The following is a 17,484-nucleotide window of genomic DNA, read 5'->3' as shown; positions in this document are numbered from 1 at the left end:
TGTTCATGCCAAATGTTGTGCTGCTTATAGAAACTCAGTTTCATAGGGAAACAAAGAAAAGTGCCATTTAGATCAGGGATGGGTCTTGGCAAACCTTCAGTTTCAGTACTCCTGCCTTCTATGGTCACATGTATTGTGACTTATTCTAAATTAGAAGGATTAATCACTTCCCATTGATAAGTAGAAGGTTCATGTTCTTTACTGAATTGGCAGCACTCTGAGGTCAAGTTATTGAAATCTCAACCCATTTCATGGGGAAGAGATCCTTGGTGGGCCTTCCTATACTGTAACAATATTTGTATGAAAGATGGTGCAGCTGGTACCTTGAGAACGGCAGGCTTCACTTTATTTATCTAACCCATTGTATCCTTGTGGCTGAATATTTGAAAAAAAGCAAAAATTTAGAAGCCTCCCTTCATATTAGCTCACACAAATCACTGTTGTTCTTATACCAGTTTCTTGTCACCAAGGTAGCTTACAAAAGTAGCTTACGAAGCTTAAGGTCAAAAAGTACATATTAAAAAGACCCATGTTGAAAACAGTTCAATCAAAGCAAAATAAAAATTAAGAACCATATTAGACCAAGAATGAGGTAGCAGGATAGCAAATCTAAAGCAGGATAGCAAATCTAAAGAAGGCATTCCACAGTTCTGTCCCAACCACCAAAAGGAGTTGGCATCTTTTATAGACACTTTAACATATATGAGATGCCTTTTTCTGTTGAGAAGGAGAAAAACTGTACGTATCTTTTATATCTTAAGGTTAAAGCATCAATTTAAAGCACTCAGGGATATTCCTCAAGCTTCTGCTTCCTTGCTACATTAAATAGAAAGGATATCACATTTCACAGAACATTTGTTTGTTTGTTTATTTGTTTGTTATAATTTATCTCATCTTTCTCCTTGTGAATACCTGGCTTGCATCATTAAAACGATAATATTTAATGGCTAAAAACAGTAAGCATACAAATATGTAAAAATAATTAAACAAATACCACGCCAGAAATTAAAAGCGGCAAATGAAATCAATACTAAAAATACATTTCAAAGTAGCAGACAATAGTTCACTTGGAAAAACCCCTCTCAGACCGCCAGTCACTGAGGAAAACCCTGTCTGAAGAGAAGGGCAGTCCCTGAAAGGCAAAGAAGCACTTCCTTTTGAAACATGAAACACTTTGCACACACAAAGTGCAAAGATACCAAATGTACTCAGATACCAAAGTACAAAAATTTTGTCACCAAAACAAATGTAGCACCCAACTTCATCATGCGGGATGGCAACATGGCTGCTCATTGTGGCTGGCTAGACAGAAGGTACCACAGCCAGTGTTGGGTAGAGCTAAGGCAGATAGCCTGCTGCTACTTGCTGCTTCCCCCCCCCCGCCTTTTTTTTCCTCCCCTGGGCCATCACACATAGATTCCGAGGCTGGGCGTTTACCACGAAGGAGATACAGATGGGGCCTGGATTCTGGCCCTCCATTCTCTGGTAAGGAGGCAGGTGGAAATAGACTGGCTAGACTGACTAACATAGGGCAGCACCCTACCTGTCCTACTGGACCAGCCATGACTGCACACTCTCCTAACAACTCCACAGATCTCTGCCCAGGTTCGCCCCATCGGGGCAGGTGTCAAAGATGAGTTGCCCAGCTCTACTGAAGGCAACAAGGGATTAGTGCTGTTTCCCTCCCATGGACGAAGCTCTCACCAGTTAGGAGATCCTACAGTTATTGGCAAAAATGAAAGGGACACATTCTTAAAAACATAATCGGGGCTCCTATTTTTAAAAAGGGCACTAGAAAAAGAGAGGATTATTTGATATAGAAGGGGAAGGGCCCTGGATGTAACAGCAGATTGGGCAACATTTAATTGCGACAAAACAGAGTTCTAGGCAGAAGACAAGTCAGAATTTGTTTGGAGAAGGCTTTACTGAGCTTTCCCATTTACTTGGTTGCTTTGTAATTAGAAACCATACAGGGATTTTCTTTGTCACTGCTCTTAGCAACCTGCCATGGAGATAACACCTTCACAAGGAGAATTACTGGGGAAGGAATAAAATTACAGGGATCTTGTGAAGAAAACCATAGGAAGAAGATATCACACAGCGATCTCCAGGAAGTTGTTGGATGTTTTGCCATCCTAAGGAAAGGGGGGGGGGACATCAAAATGTAATAGCTGTCTGATATCCTCACTAGCTGGCTCTACTTCAGAATTTTGCTGCTGCCATTTTCCTTCCATACACACAGAGAGATGGGCAAGCAAATGGAAATCTTGCTCCTGCCAACCTAGCAGTTCGAAAGCATGTAAAAATGCGAGTAGATAAATAGGTATCACATGGGTCAGAACGTTACGGTGTTCTGTGTCTAGTTGTGCTGGACACGTGACCACAGAAACTGTCTTCGGACAAACGCTGGCTTTAGGGCGTGAAGACAGGGATGAGCACCGACCCCTAGAGTTGGACACGACTGAACTAAATATCAAGGGGAACCTTTACCTTTACCTTTACTTTATCATATCATACTGTTTACTAACATTATTAAACAACAGAATACCAAATTTAAAAGGGGAAAAAATAAACAAATGTTGAGATGGGCTTAAAATATGAATGATGAGTTTTTGAAATGTTATTATCACTCATTTGTATAAGCCCACAGAATGTAGCACTCTTCTGAGGATTATCCTCCACCTGTTTCTCTCTGTATATTTGGATTTCCTAGCGTCTCTTTTTCAGTAAACTATTTAAAAGAGAGAGAGAAGAGTCAGAGGCAGAAGGAGATCCAAAGCCTAATTCATTTAAATTTCATTTGGCAGAGGTGCCTTTTTAACAGTTAACCTGCTGTTCAAATGCAATTTGAGTTCAAAGGCTTGTCCAGATTTGGGGAAATTCTGCCCCAGTTCCCTCTGTTTTGTTCCTCTTCTTCATGGAGAAGAGTGAGTATTTCCAGAGTTTGTGTCCAGATGGAGCAAGAGTGAATTGCTTCAGCTCCCACCTCCCTTTAGAAAGGCACTTAGGTAAACGAGAACAGGGATGTCAAAGGAGGAGAGGCAAGGGGTGGGCAGATGTTAGGGCTGAGCAGTGTGCAGATGTGGAAAAGCTCTCAATGGCAGTGATGGCAGCAGCAGCTTCTTCAGCCAAGCTTCATCAGCTAGGCGGCTTGCTTTCCTTGCTGACAATTTAGTCCAGTGGGGAGAAGTGCTCAAATAACAGGAATCAACCGCTTCGGCCCTTGGGTGCAGGTAGGAGGAAGGGGAGAAAGGAAGAAGGGAGAACTTTGAAACATTTTTCAGAAAAGGAATATCTTGCCATTGAACTAAACACTGGGTCCTAACAAACTGAAACAATGGCTTCCAGATGGCGTATGATTATGTGTAACCTGTGTTGTGGGCAAGAAGCTACTGTTAGGCCAGAATATAGAGAGACAGAATGGTTTCCTATAGGCAAAGGTGTCAGACGAGGGTACATTTTATCCCCTTACCTGTTCAATCGGTATGCAGATCATATGGAAATATGATCATACTAGGTTCAGATGCAGGAGGAATGAATATTGGTAGAAGAAACAATTTAAGATACGCAGCTGACATCATCTTACTTGTAGAAAGCAGCAAAGACTTGGAACGACTTTTAGCACAAGTGAAAGAAGAAAGTGCCAAAGCAGAACTGCAGTTGAATATTGAGAAGACCAAAAAAAAACATGACTACAGAAGAACTACACAACTGTAATGAAGAAATAGAAATTTAGTATACCTTGGTTTAATCATCAGTCCAAATGGGCACCGCAGATGGGCCAAAAAATCCTACAAATGCACAGATTTTGTCACTGAAAACACCAAGACAAACTTTAAATCATGTGAATAGTGGGCACCATGGGCAACTAATCATTTGTGATATGTCAAACAAATCCTCCACTTACACAAGCCATGAAAATAAAATCTTAGCAGAAAAAAGGAGGAAATCCAATCAATCATCTTGATGCAAAGAAGACTACTAGTACCAACCCCTTCAAGCCATCCTTTTTCCTTTTGTTTTAAAATCTTTTGACTATTCACTACAAGGCTAATTGAATAGCAAAGGCTAAGTGATTTGCACTCGTTTAATTAAGTTCTGTAATCTGCACAAATATCAAGGCACACCTTCAATGCTCCTTGAAGTCACTGGCAGGAAAAGATTTCATAGAACTGCAGTTTTCTAGCAGTGCAAACTAGAGATGGGCAAAACGTTGAATTGGACCGTTTGTGACTAACCACGAACTACTCACAAACTTCGGTAAAATGAACTGGTTTGCAGTTCGTTTTTCTGATTCATGTATTTTGCCAAAATGAAGCTCTGGCTGGAAAAATGTTCCAACCTGGTTTGTGGGTTTTGTCAATTTGCAGTTTGGTTCCTGCCCATCTCTTGTGCAAACCAGGACATGAGTTTCCATGAATGAGCAGGGATTTCACCTCAGACCTCCTCAGTCCTCGTCTGACTCTCTCTTTACTACATCTCACTGGCTCTTTTCTTTTTCTTTTCTTTCCCTTTCCTGATGCCAAATTACCTCCCTACCAGCCCCCAGCCAGCATTAAATGCAAATCTGATGCTTTTTTTCTATTAGATCTTGTTTGCATTTAAGAGTGAGGCCTTGGGGAAGAAAAACAAATCAGCAACTGCATGTTTAAAAAAATCCCCATCCTATCTTTTGTGCCAACTTCTTTGCTTAATTCACTCGCGTATGATTATCAACAATTATAATCTTTTGGCATCAGCTAGTGGAATTATTAAACATGCTATACTTTAAAATAAAAGCCTGCTGCAATAGCAAGCAATCTCAGGAACACATGATGTAATAAGACTGGATAGCTTTGAGTATATTCACAATGCCCTTAGTTTAGTACAGAGCAGTTACAAACAGTACCCAAAACACAGGAGCCAGCTCTACTATTAGGCTGAGCAAGGCAATCATCTCAGAAGGCTGATGTGAAGAGAGCAGTAGTAGAGCTCCTTGGTGATTCTTCTGTTGGAGGCTGTAGGCAGGTTAGCTTCCAGCTGAGATGGAGAATACAGTGGTGCCTCGCATTACGACGCTAATTCGTTCCAGCGAAATTGCTGCAGAACGAAAACATTGTAAAGCGAAATTAAAAAGCCCATAGAAACGCATTAAAACCCGATTAATGCGTTCCTATGGGTTTGAAACTCACTGTCCAGCGAAGATCCTCCATAGCACAGCCATTTTCGCTGCCCATGCAGCGAGGAATCCATCCCAGAAAAGAGCGGAGAGCCATTTTTTTTACCCGGCAGCCATTTTGAAACCGCCGATCAGCTGTAGGAAAATCGTCGTTTTGCGAGAATCGGTTCCCGAAGCAGGGAACCAATCATCGCAAAGCGAAATTCCCCCATAGGAAACATCGTTTTGCGATTGCTTTTGCGATCGTAAAAACTTCATCGTAATGTGATTTCCTCGTAAAACGGAGCGCTCCTCTTGCGAGGCACCACTGTAATGCCCCATTACCACTGTTTTCTAGGTGTAACAAGTGCCAGTGTTGCTGCACAGTCACAAACAATAGTAACCACATATATTATTTATAGTCAGTAGCACCAAAAGTATCACTAACAGACCATCTCCAATCTATGCAAAAATGTTATAAAAGCGGAAATGAAGGTGTGGTGTATGTGATCTGAAGCAAATTCCCAGAATCTAATTTTCCTTGCAAATACTCTAATCTGAATTCTATTGTCCCCTACCTTAAAATTATTTTCCTTTTCTTTTTCCTGGTCTTTTTTTTCCCAACAGGTAAAAATATTTGGCAAAGTAATACTCAGCTTACTGCCTTGAATTCATCATGGCAACCTCAAATTTAAAACAAAACCACATCTCCGTACTCTTTTAAGCTGAACTTCTCAAGTGAATTTTGAGAATGTTCACAAGGGCAAATTTAGTTCTCAAATTTGGCTGAATTTTGAATTTGTGTGAAAGGTCGTTCCAGAAGTTATGGTGTAGCATAAATGTATATTGAACATCAACAAACAGTATAGGAAAACTCCATGAGGATATGAAATGGGGGCCTTGCTTTCTGTACACTGAATCCATGGTGAAATTGGCCTGCCCCATGTCTGTTCTTACTATTATTTTAAATGAAAATCTCTGACATTTTTCCTTCTAGATTTGTTGGACTACAATTCCCATCACCCTCAGGCAGCACAGCCATGCTAGCAGGGAAGGCTGGAGAAGGCTGTGTCAGAGTGTCGCACCGAATGATAATGACTGATGAAAACTGGAAATATAAATAGATGTCAGTGTTAGGGGCAATGTTCTAAACAACACCTAATCTACTGAATTAGCTGTCAAAATGTGGACAAATAACATGTGAATCCAGTTAGCACTGATCCCTGGTATCAGTAGGTTGCGCTCAGGTCCATGACAAAGCCTGCCATTGATGCCCACTCCAGGTCTCTAAGTTAGTCTTCTGCCACTGACCAATGTGTCTGTAATTTTTCCATTATGTACATTTTTACATGTCACATTTTTAAACATGAGCATTATTTATGTGTGCACATTATTCCTCCAAAATAAGTTATATGAATCTTTTGCAAATTCCCAGAATCTCTTCTTGTAATGAGTCTTGAGAAGAGCTAAATAAACTGATTAAACAATGGAAGACAGGAGGGTCTGGCGTGCTTTGGTCTATGGGGTCACAAAGCGTCGGACACTACTAAACAACTAAACAACAACAACCCAAGGCTGGCAAATGCAACAACATTCTTTTACATCTCTAGTGCTAGCCACAACTGCCATGTCCACCAGAGCCCAACAAGAGAGTTGAAGGATTATCTAAAAGGAATTTTGCTCACCGCCTCCCTGGAGTCTGCTGTGTGCACCTGTGCATGCAAACAAAACTCAGAACAGAAACACATGTCACTCATTGGCTGAAATCCTGTTTTGCAGCTACAGAAATGGCGTAACTTATAAACATGAATCGTCACATGTTAAGAAACCTCTGTAGGTTTAATATACCACACACTAAGTTATGCAACAGAGTTTTTCATGTCTATGAAGATTTCTTAACTTAAGGCAACTCACTTTCCAAAGTTACACCATTTGCTCAATTGCACAACAGGATTTCAGCCATTATTTATCAACAGCCACATTGCCATCATTATTAGGAATCTCCAATTGCATAGGCAATTCCTTGTGTTGTATTGTATTGTTGTATTGTTCTTACTAAAGGGACAGCAAAATTCTGGGAAATATTCTTGGATTCCCACTAGTACAAATTCTGATATTGCACTGTGGGTTGTACACCTTTCCCTTATCAGTCCTACAAGTTAAGGGAAATGTTCTTAGCTTTTCTTGATTGATTGATTGATTGATTCATTTTATTTTTATGCCACCTTTCTCCTGGTGAAAGGCAGCAAACACATTTTTCCTCTTGTACAGGTTGTATGTCTTAGAGACTGATAAGAGAATGGCATACAGTGGTACCTAGACTTACAAACTTAATCTGTATTGGAATGGTGCTTTGTAAGTCGAAGCACCATTTCCCATTGAAATGCGTGGGAATGGGATTAATCCATTCCAGCATTTTTTTTAAAAACCAAAAATAAAAATAAACAGAGCAAGTCCCACGCTGGGACGGGAAAAAATCCAAAACAAAACAACACAACACAGAAACATAACCCCACAGTCCAAACCCACCCAGAACAGTTTTTTAAAAAGGAAAAAGCAGCACCTTAGCAGTCCGAAGCCTCCTCAGTGTTCTGGACTTCCACTGCTGCTGTGACAACCGCCAGGCACGAGGCTTGAGCCTGGCCGGGGTGCTTCAGCCACTCGTCTCCCAGCTCGCCTTCCACTTGCTCCACGCCACCCTCCATGGGCCGATGGCGGGAAATTCCAATGGCGGAGGGCAGTGAGGAGCGAACAGGAGGCAAGCAGCCGAAGAAACCCGGCCAGCTCAAGCCTCCCAGCACTGGGAGACCGCTGCCTCCGCCTGGCCAGGGGCGAGTGGCCAAAGAAACCCGGCCAGCTCAAGCTGCCCAGCGCTGGGCAGTTGCTGCCTCTGCCGCGGCCAGCGGCGAGCAGCCGAAGAAACATGGCCAGCTCAAGCCTCCCGATGCTGGGCAATCGCTGCTTCCACCGTGGCCGGGGGCGAGCAGCCGAAGAACACTGCCAGCTCAAACCTCCCGGTGCTGGGAGACTGCTGCGTCCGCCGCGACCGGGGGCAAGTGGCCGAAGAAACCCGGCCAGCTGAAGCCACCCAGTGCTGGGCGGTTGCTGCCTCCACTGCCCCTGCCAGAGCACCCAGGAGGCTCAAGCCTCCTGGCTCTGAGCTACCCCCACCACATCCCTTTGCCTAACTGTTGGGGTGAAAGAGCTACAAAGAAACAGCCTCTTTGCCACCAACAGTAAATTCAAATTTCCCACCCTTTCCCCCTGCATTTTTGTGTTCTTAAGTGGAGGCTCTGTTTGCAAGTTGAAGCAAAATTTTGAGAATAGAGGGTTCGTAAGTCGAAATGTTCGCAGGTAGGGACATTCATAAATCAAGGTTCCACTGTACAACCAGAAAAATGCTGATCTAAATGCCTCCAAAACTGCCTTAAGATGTCCTTTTAAAGGTAATGTTTGAATGCAACCAGGTGCTACTTGTAACACCTAAGTAACATAGAAGTTACTCGTCGCTCTTAAAAAGTAACTTTGGGTGCTAGTTATATTACTGACTAGACTACCCCCAAAATAACATGTTACAAGTAACCACGCTCTGGTGCAGAAGAATAATTGCAGAGGCAGTGGTTGGCCCAGAACTCCTGAATTCATGTTCAGAACTCGTTTTTGCTTTGTTAAATGTATTTATACAACCTTTCGTTCTTAAAACAGTTTCTATAATGGCTTGATTAGCACACAAAGCTACTAAGCTCCTAAGCTTTTAAGATTTTTTTAAAAAATGATGTTACAAATGCAGAGATTTAAGAAATGGAACTCAGGAGCATTAGCCCCTTAAACATGACCAACACAAGCCTAGCTTTTTCTCTGGCTTTCAATCCTGCAAGTAATTCAAGTACTGTAGTTCTTCTTACTACTGCAAACAACTAAACCTAACAACACAGTGAGCCATGTGATTTGAAGAAACCTGAAGCAGACTCTGGCCTGTTCTAGCTCTGCTGTATGCCCCTCCCTTGAGTAGGCACACCTCAGTGTTATAATGGAGAGGAAAAAAAGAAAAAAGAAAGAGAGGGAGAGGAAGAGCGAGAAAATTAGCTTACAACCTTTGGTATTTTGTTGTTTTATTGTTGTTCCAAAGAATGACAGGCACGTTTGCAGGCTCATAGCCTTTCAGGGCTGACTAAGAGGAAACACGTATTTTGTGATGACACAATTCATGTTGGTGTTGTTGTTTAACATAAGGGAACTCCCACAGGGTAAGGCTTAAGAGCGCTGAAGGAAGGTTGAGACACTTCTCAGGCAGTGCCAGTAAATCAGGAGGGAGGGAAAGAGCCGGCGTGTGTGTACATTCAGTTTCTAATAGGTAACACGATGTGCTCCAGCCAAGGTCTCTACCACTTCTCTTCTGGATCTCTCGGAGGGGCTGGAGGATGCAGCTTCACACACGCCGGTGGGGGTTATTATAGAGCTTCCAGCTTGCATGGAGGAAGTAGCAATACACACATTCCCATCTCCTTCGGAAGACCCATCTGGCTTACCTCTGATGCCACCAGGGCAGGCTGGGGAAGCTTTGGTGGCAGCCATGGGAACCTCTTCATGGACAGGAATGAGAAGCAGACCATGCAGGACCTGAATGACCGCTTGGCAACCTACCTGGACAAGGTGCGTTCCTTGGAGGAGGCCAACACTCAGCTGGAGGGATGCATCCGGGAGTGGCACCAGAAGAGGTCTCACGGCCTCAAGCGTGATTTCACAGAGTACGAGCAAAACATCATAGACATGCATGAGCGGGTAAGTCAAAAAATGTGTATTGTTTGACATTTCTCTCCAGGGGAATTTCACCTGCAGATCAGCTGGCTGCCTCGTAAATGTTTGACACAATACTCCAAAAATGTGTTTCTGGTGAAATCAGGCAGAACATTTCTTATAAATCTCTTATCTTCTCCTTCTCCCTCTCTCTCTCAGTCTTTCTCCCACTCACACACGTGTTATAAATAATTTATACATATCTTTCCCTAATTCAAGGCTTTTACAACTATGAACGCTGGGAAATTTAGGGATTTACGATGACAAAGTTTTGATCAGTCCTGATTTATAACTCCAGCAACCATAGTATGTGGCAAACAAAGTACAAGGAGAGGTGAAATATATAATATGCAGTGAATAATTTGATATATTGAATTTGGAAAACTAATATTACTTTTTATAATGTGCATGAGCATGGAAAGGGCTATAATTTTATACAAAATTCTCTAAAACACCATGTTGAAGGACAAAATTAAATTTTAGAAAGGAATATATTGAACATTTCATATTCAAACTATTTACTGTGTTTCAAATATTCATAAAACATGATTTTAATTCTAAACAGAGTAGAGGTTACAGTTTGCTCATGCTTCATATAGTAAGGGGTTGAAATGATGCTTGCTATTTCCACAGACATAATATTTGACAATATTACATTATCTGTTTTCCTCTTGAAGAGCATGAATCAGAGACAAATGAAAATTTCATTTGTTTTGGCAGTTGGGTTTACAAGAACTTTCCTAAATATACATACATCTTCATGAATTGGATGGAATTCAATTTTAAAAATACATGTCAGTTTTTAAAATAAGATTTTAAAAACTGACATGTAGAAGAAAAATTAAAATTGTCTGCCTCCTACTCAGAAAACATTGGTCCTATAAGTGAATCATACATTCCTATTAAATTCAATTAATGGAATTATTTTTGGTCAAGATGAATAAATGTCTTATAAAATCTGTTCCTACCTATAGGATTTAAGTAAACACTGAAGCCATTTAATAGATACAAAACATTGTATGTGGGAAATTCTGTTGAGCACCAAGCAGATAAGACCGGGAACAACTTCTGATTTCTTTCTATAAGCAAACACTGCTATCAATACTGGAGCTTGGAAATTTGTTTTTTAAAACCTCAAATTCCATAATCCTCAAACATATAGCATAGTCAATTATTATGCTACCTGGTGGATTCTGGGAATTAAAGTGTCCTGAACAGTAACTTTTCCAGGCTCTGATAAAGCAGTGCTGAGGAAAATGATTGCATTAATTGTCCTTAGTGTGTATGTACAGTAATTGCTTTTTACACCCCTCGGCTCTGGGTCAGCTCTAGCATTAAGCAAAACAAGGCAGGTACCTGAGAATAGATGGTGAAGACTTTTCGTGAGCTCTGGATATGCCAAGTAGCATCTCATAAACTGAACTTCTGTTCTTGGGCGTGATGGACAATACCAGCCCATTACTAGTGCCGATCAGTGGATCAGACATGGAATGGGCGGGGCACCATCCTCCACCTCAGGTGATAAAATATCTCTGGATGGCCCACTCATCTCATACATCCCCTTGTAATAATGCCTTCTGGTATATATAATGAATTACCCCAAGAAGAAGGTAAATCTGGTACAGAGGAATGCTCCACTACTCTGATAGGTCATTATGCCTCTCTTCATTTTAGGGCTGTTTCTATTAATTTGTCACTATTTGTGTTTTTCAAACTATGGGTATAGAAAAGGTTGTGTGACTTGGATCAGCTGCAGGTGGCATGGATTAAGTCACAGGTGGACAGCTTTGGAGTATTCAGGGCCCATTTGTTATATCTCCCCAAACCAGAGATGGTCAAGATTTGCTTTTGGACTACAGCTCCCAAAATCCCACAGCCTAGTGGTCACTATCAGCAATGGCATTCTGGGAGATTAAGTCCAAAAAATCCAGACCTTTCTTATCTTCATTCCAGACCTGCCACAAGTAACACCATTGCCTTCTGCCAAACCCTAAAAAGGCTGGAATTCCCTGTATGTTTTTTTAAAATATCCCATGTTTTGTTTTATATTGTTTCATTTCATTCTAAAACTTTTTTCCCAATAACAAATTGACATGGGGGGGTAGTACCTTGGTTTCAAGGAATATCACAGTTCATGGATTATGATTCCCCATATTTAAGCAACCACAACAATAAGAATTCTGGAGGATACTCAATGAGGGGGTAAAAATGGGGAGACCATGAGCAGCCAATGGCCTTCATGCAGCTCACCACACACTAGGCAAAGTGATGTGAAGAGTTCAGAGGGTTTGGAAGGTATTAGCAATTTAGCCACAACTGTGCATGATATCCATACCATATTAGGAAGCATCACATCAGAACCTGCCCTCATTTTATCCTAAACTACAGACAGTAAACCTTGACAAGGAGGGGTCTGGTAGGTTTTAGTTTGTCTAGTCAGAAACACAGCTGAATAGGTTAACAATAAAGATTCACAAGCAGGCAGATCACAAAACCTGAAGTTGCCCATCCACAATGGTTTCTTGTTTGGCAGACTCAACAGGCACACTGGTTACCTGGTCACTGTTTTGCCTACTCAGGTGATTCTGCAAAATATTTAATTCTAATTTTGTTTCCCTACATATCGATTCATTTATGCAGTTTTATGGAGATCAGTGTCCTCTTTTGCTCTCTTCTTTAGATGATGATGATGCTTCTTTTTTTGACACTTTATGTGTCCACCCTACAAATATTTCTCCCCATCTGTGGCAGTAAAAATATGAGAATAAGAAAGAAATAACTAATAATTTGCTACCCTTTCATGACATCCCAAAGTAGCTGCCTGACTCTACCTAATGGTAGGGTGGCTGTCTCTAATGGCTGTCTCTAAGTATGCTGCAGCAAATCTTGTCGGAAATTTTGTCATTCCTCTCTAATTACTGAAAAAGCACCAGTTGTTTATTCTGACAAACACCACCTACCCTGCTAGTATATAATATTTCTATAGGCAAAAATAATTTCTGTCTACATTAACATACAGAAAGCTCTGCTTGAAACTCACATAAGTGTGATGTCAGTCTCATAATAAAACCTATTCAACAAGCCAATAATCTCTGTGACTAAGCAGATTAATGACTTTTATCCATGCTGCCATATAAGGCAAAAAGTTGGGTTATTCTCAAACTTGTGGTTTAAACTTGTGAAGGACATTTCTAGATCTGAACAAAGTCAGGTTGCAACTCCCATAGTGTTAAGAGGATTTTACAAAGAACTCTGAAAAAGTTCAAGTGATTCTGCTCCCAAACATTAGGTAACTTTTTACACACAGCAACAGCTCCAGTTTCTGGCTGGCCTTCGACCTCACCAGAGAGAGATAGTTTTGAGAAAAAAGGGTCAACCATCATGATATTCTCAGAGGTGGCTGAAATCCTGTTACCATGAGTTAAGCTGTGAAATGCTGATGATGCCATTAGTCACAATGATTTTTCAGAAGTAAAACATGGCTGATTTCTCTCCCAGTGGTCCTGCAATTGCCATGGAATCCCTTTCATTGCCAGGAAGCCGTGAGGATGGTGGGACAGGAAAGAAGAAGCTGTGCTTTTCAGAAATCAAAGACTTCCCTCTCCTGTCCCACAGCACCCAACGGCTTCCCAGTGATGAAGGAAACTCTACAGAAGCTTTGGGACCTTTGGGGAAGAAATCAGAAATCTTTTATTTCTGAAAAAAATTGTCAAGGCCTCACACAGTGTAATTTACACAATCAGTTTCAACCAGTGTTTTGAAGACAGACATACTTTCTCTTCCTTACTTCTCTCCCCTCAGGTTTCAACTGCCTTTGCTTTATTCATAAGCTTTCTCCTCAGATTCTGCCTCTGGCATTTCTTCTGTTGAATAGACAGGAAAGGGGCTCTGCCAGTTGGAGACTGAAGTTATCTTCCTGGCTCAAAATAAAGATTTGTCTTAGATAACAAAGCCTGAACTACTAACCAAATCTGCCTGATTTGGACAATTTGTATGAGGTCCAGATTGAAGTGGGATGTCTAGATAGCAAAGGAAATCCACAGATCAGTCCAAATACGAGACATAAGTAGCACTGAATAGGGCGTACATTATTTTTACCTGTTATGATGCTTTTGTTTTAAAAAACATTTTAAAGTGCCTCTGGCACACATCTCTGAAGCTAGCTGGGTAACAGGTTTAATCCTCTCACTAGGATCGATTATGTCTCCAAATTCTGTCTACTTCAGTGCAAAAAGAAAGAAGTTATAGCTGTTCTAGTTTTCCAGTGCAAGCCAATAAGAGGCTTGCAATCCAAATTGACAAACTGATTCAGAACCAGAGACTGTATTAAACTGGATGGGAAGAAATCATTTGGAACTGAATTAGGATCCATCCCCAAATCCTGAACTGGCCTCCAGACCAAATTGGAGCAATCATGCAAAGCCCTAATAACTCCATCCCTCACTGTTAGAAATGTTAGCAGTTTTGGGGATCTGTTGCTGATACAGCAACCATCACCCAGAAACACCAAGACAACTATGACACATAGATAGCCTGCCAAAGGCGACCATAGTTAATCAGAGGCAGTCCTCTATGTCAGTGGTTCCCAACCTTGGGCCTCCAGATGTTCTTGGACTTCAACTCCCAGAAATCCTGGCCAGCAGAGGTGGTGGTGAAGGCTTCTGGGAGTTGTAGTCCAGGAACATCTGGAGGCCCAAGGTTGAGGACCACTGCTCTATGTGATTCCTTCTAGTGTCACGTAGTCTAGGCACTTGTGGATTGTAAACTGTGGAAAGCAAACTGACTTGGTGGTTCACAACAGCTTTTGGGGCACTGTGCAGGATCACAGCAAAGGTATTGACATTCCATAGCTTTGCAACCCAGCTGTCCTTTACAAAAAGGGGGGAGGATCATAAAATATATATAAATCCACATTTTAGGATGCCCAAGAAAGCATATTTTAGGATTGAATCCATGTTGACATAGGAGTGAGATGATGATGATGATGATGATGATGATGATGATGATGATGATGATGATGATGATGATGATGATGATGATGATGATAATAATAATAATAATAATAATAATAATAATAATAATAATAATAATAATAATAATAATAATAATAATAATAATAATAATAATAATAATGTATTTCTGTTGAAATTCCCATGTACTGTAGTTTAAAAAAATTACTGGAGAAATGGGATAGAATGGATTTATGAAAGAAAACATGCAAAAATCAGTGTTAGACTGGAAATACATTCCTCCTGATAACCCTTGTCCTCTGCATTCTAGCTAGAAATCAACCTCCCTCAACCTGTTGTCCTACTGAAGTGTTGCATTGTACAGTACTTGTCATCACCAGTAACATGCCTCTTCATCCTCAGAGACCATGGTAAAGAAGTAGACATTTTGTAGCAGCCTTCTCCAACCTAGCATCCTCTAGATATGTTAGACCAGTGGTCCCCAACCTTGGGCCTCCAGATGTTCTTGGACTTCAACTCCCAGAAATCCTGGCCAGCAGAGGTGGTGGTGAAGTCTTCTGGGAGTTGTAGTCCAAGAACGTCTGGAGGCCCAAGGTTGGGGACCACTGTGTTAGACTACAACTTCTATCATTCCCAGTAGATATGAGAGGTGCTGTAGTCCACCATGTTCATGACACTTGTTTGAGGAAGATTCTTATAAAGCATCTGTCTCTCCAAGGGGATATTTTCCTTTCTCTGGAGTGTCATCGTATAGTTCTTTCTTTATTCATATCAGAGTGTTTCAGAATTTATAATTATGGATGTATGTGAAATATAGGCAAAATTAAAAACAAATTAAAACGTTAAGATATTTTTGACTAGAAGCAGGTTACTTCTTGGGCATTTGCTAGATCTTCTTTTGTACATGTGGTGGGGCATAAATTGCATGCACATAAGTCTTGCATTGATTCAGTTTCTCCACAGTCACAGAAAATTTGTTAGGTGTCCAAGTGGCCTAATTTTACTCGATTGTTCTTTAATCGTTCTATTCCACTTCAAGAGTTTTATAATGTGACTTCCAGACAGTCCAGGTAGATTCTTGTCCTGGTGGGAGAAACTCTTCAACATTCATCCATTTGGCAAAATGTATTGCTTTTATTCTCTGTAAGTTTAGCCTAGACTCTTCTGGTTTAATATTTAGAGAAGATGGGCACAAAGCCAAAACAACAACAACAACAACAACAACAACAACAACAACAACAACAACAACAACAACAACAACAACAACAACAACAACAACAACAACAACAACAACAGGAGGAGGAGGAGGAGGAGGGAATTGCTGATTCGCTGGCTCGAGTTGGTTCACGTCTGTCAAAACTGAGAAACCAAAATGAACCAAACCAATGAACTTTTAAAGTGATTCTTGGTTTGATGGTTTGGTTTTTCCCATTTTCTTTGCCCTCGCCCCCACAGCCTGCCCCCTTCCCCGTTTCCATGCCCTGCCTCCTTCCTGCTGCCCTCCATCCCCTACCTGGTCCTGCTGCCTCCTCCTCTACCTCTGTCATTGTTGTCCATTGGCAGCAGTACGGCCTTCCAGGAGCCCGGGCATTGACTTCTGCCCATGTACTGGGGTCCAAGCTGATCTCAACCGGGACTCCAGCACATATGCAGAGCATGCGTGTGCACAGAGACAGCAGGCCAAGCTCCCAGAAGGGAAGCTGAGCTGCTTGTCTATGAAGATAAAAGTGGCAGAGGAGGAGGAGGCAACACAAGGTAGAGAGGCTACAGAGGCAGGAGGAAGGTAGCAGAGGGGGTGAGGGTATAGTTTCCCCTGCCCCTAGACACAATTTTTAAAAAAAACTACTTTGTGGTTCTTTTTGAAAAAGAAAGTTCGGAAAGTTTTTGGTTCATTGGTAGCCCCAAACCATCAACCACCACGAACCACTGTTTTTCTGGTTCATGCCCATCTGTAATATTTGGAGCTTGAAATGTCTGCAGAAAACCTTTCCTTGATTTTAGCCATCATCTAGGGGGTTGGTGTCTGTGAAGTTCAATTCATTATTTGCTGGCACATCTCAATGTACTTCTGGAGGGGCAAGGCCAGCCAAATAATAGATTTTTCCATATTTGTGGGAACTTCCAGTTAGGAATGGGTGAGAATTTTGTTTCTCTTAATTTATAATAAGAACTTGCCAAAATTCACAATTATTTTCCTATATAGCGTAGAAAGAATTTGAGATTTTTTTAAAAATTCAAATGTAGGGCATGCTCAAATAGATAGATTCATGCATCCCGACCAAGGCTGTGTATGCATATTTTTTTCAATGTCTAGTTTTAAATTCCATATTGGTACTGAATCAGGGCCACCAGCCTTTTTTCAGGTGCAGTTCCTCATCTTTCTATTCTGGAATTAACTTTCCCATTTGCAACAGTGAAATTCAATAGACAAAGATTTCGTTCTAGTTTGCTTCCAAAGGATTTACAGTACTAAAATTCACAGACTTCATGCCTGGGTCAGAAAAAAACTGAACTTCAAAAAGAGTAAACAGAGATTTTTCCATTGTTATCTCAATGAGGAAGACTTGGCAATGTACTTTT

At 41.2% G+C, this 17,484-nt stretch overlaps 1 protein-coding gene across 1 annotated transcript in view; it reads left to right on the top strand.

Moving 5' to 3' along the window:
• The first annotated feature begins 9,399 nt into the window (after positions 1-9,399).
• The window catches only part of LOC110074859 (keratin, type I cytoskeletal 23), a 28,796-nt gene continuing 20,711 nt past the window's right edge, over positions 9,400-17,484 (top strand). The window contains exon 1 of the mRNA XM_020785545.3: positions 9,400-9,919. Within this exon, the coding sequence (XP_020641204.3) occupies positions 9,500-9,919 (420 nt within the window). The 5' untranslated portion in view covers positions 9,400-9,499. The remainder of the gene's footprint in view (positions 9,920-17,484) is intronic.

The sequence above is a fragment of the Pogona vitticeps genome, chromosome 6, assembly GCF_051106095.1.
Source record: "Pogona vitticeps strain Pit_001003342236 chromosome 6, PviZW2.1, whole genome shotgun sequence".
Taxonomy (NCBI): Eukaryota; Metazoa; Chordata; class Lepidosauria; order Squamata; family Agamidae; genus Pogona; species Pogona vitticeps.
The sequence above is the reverse complement of the archived record's forward strand: the minus strand, read 5'-3'. Positions and strand labels throughout refer to the sequence as shown.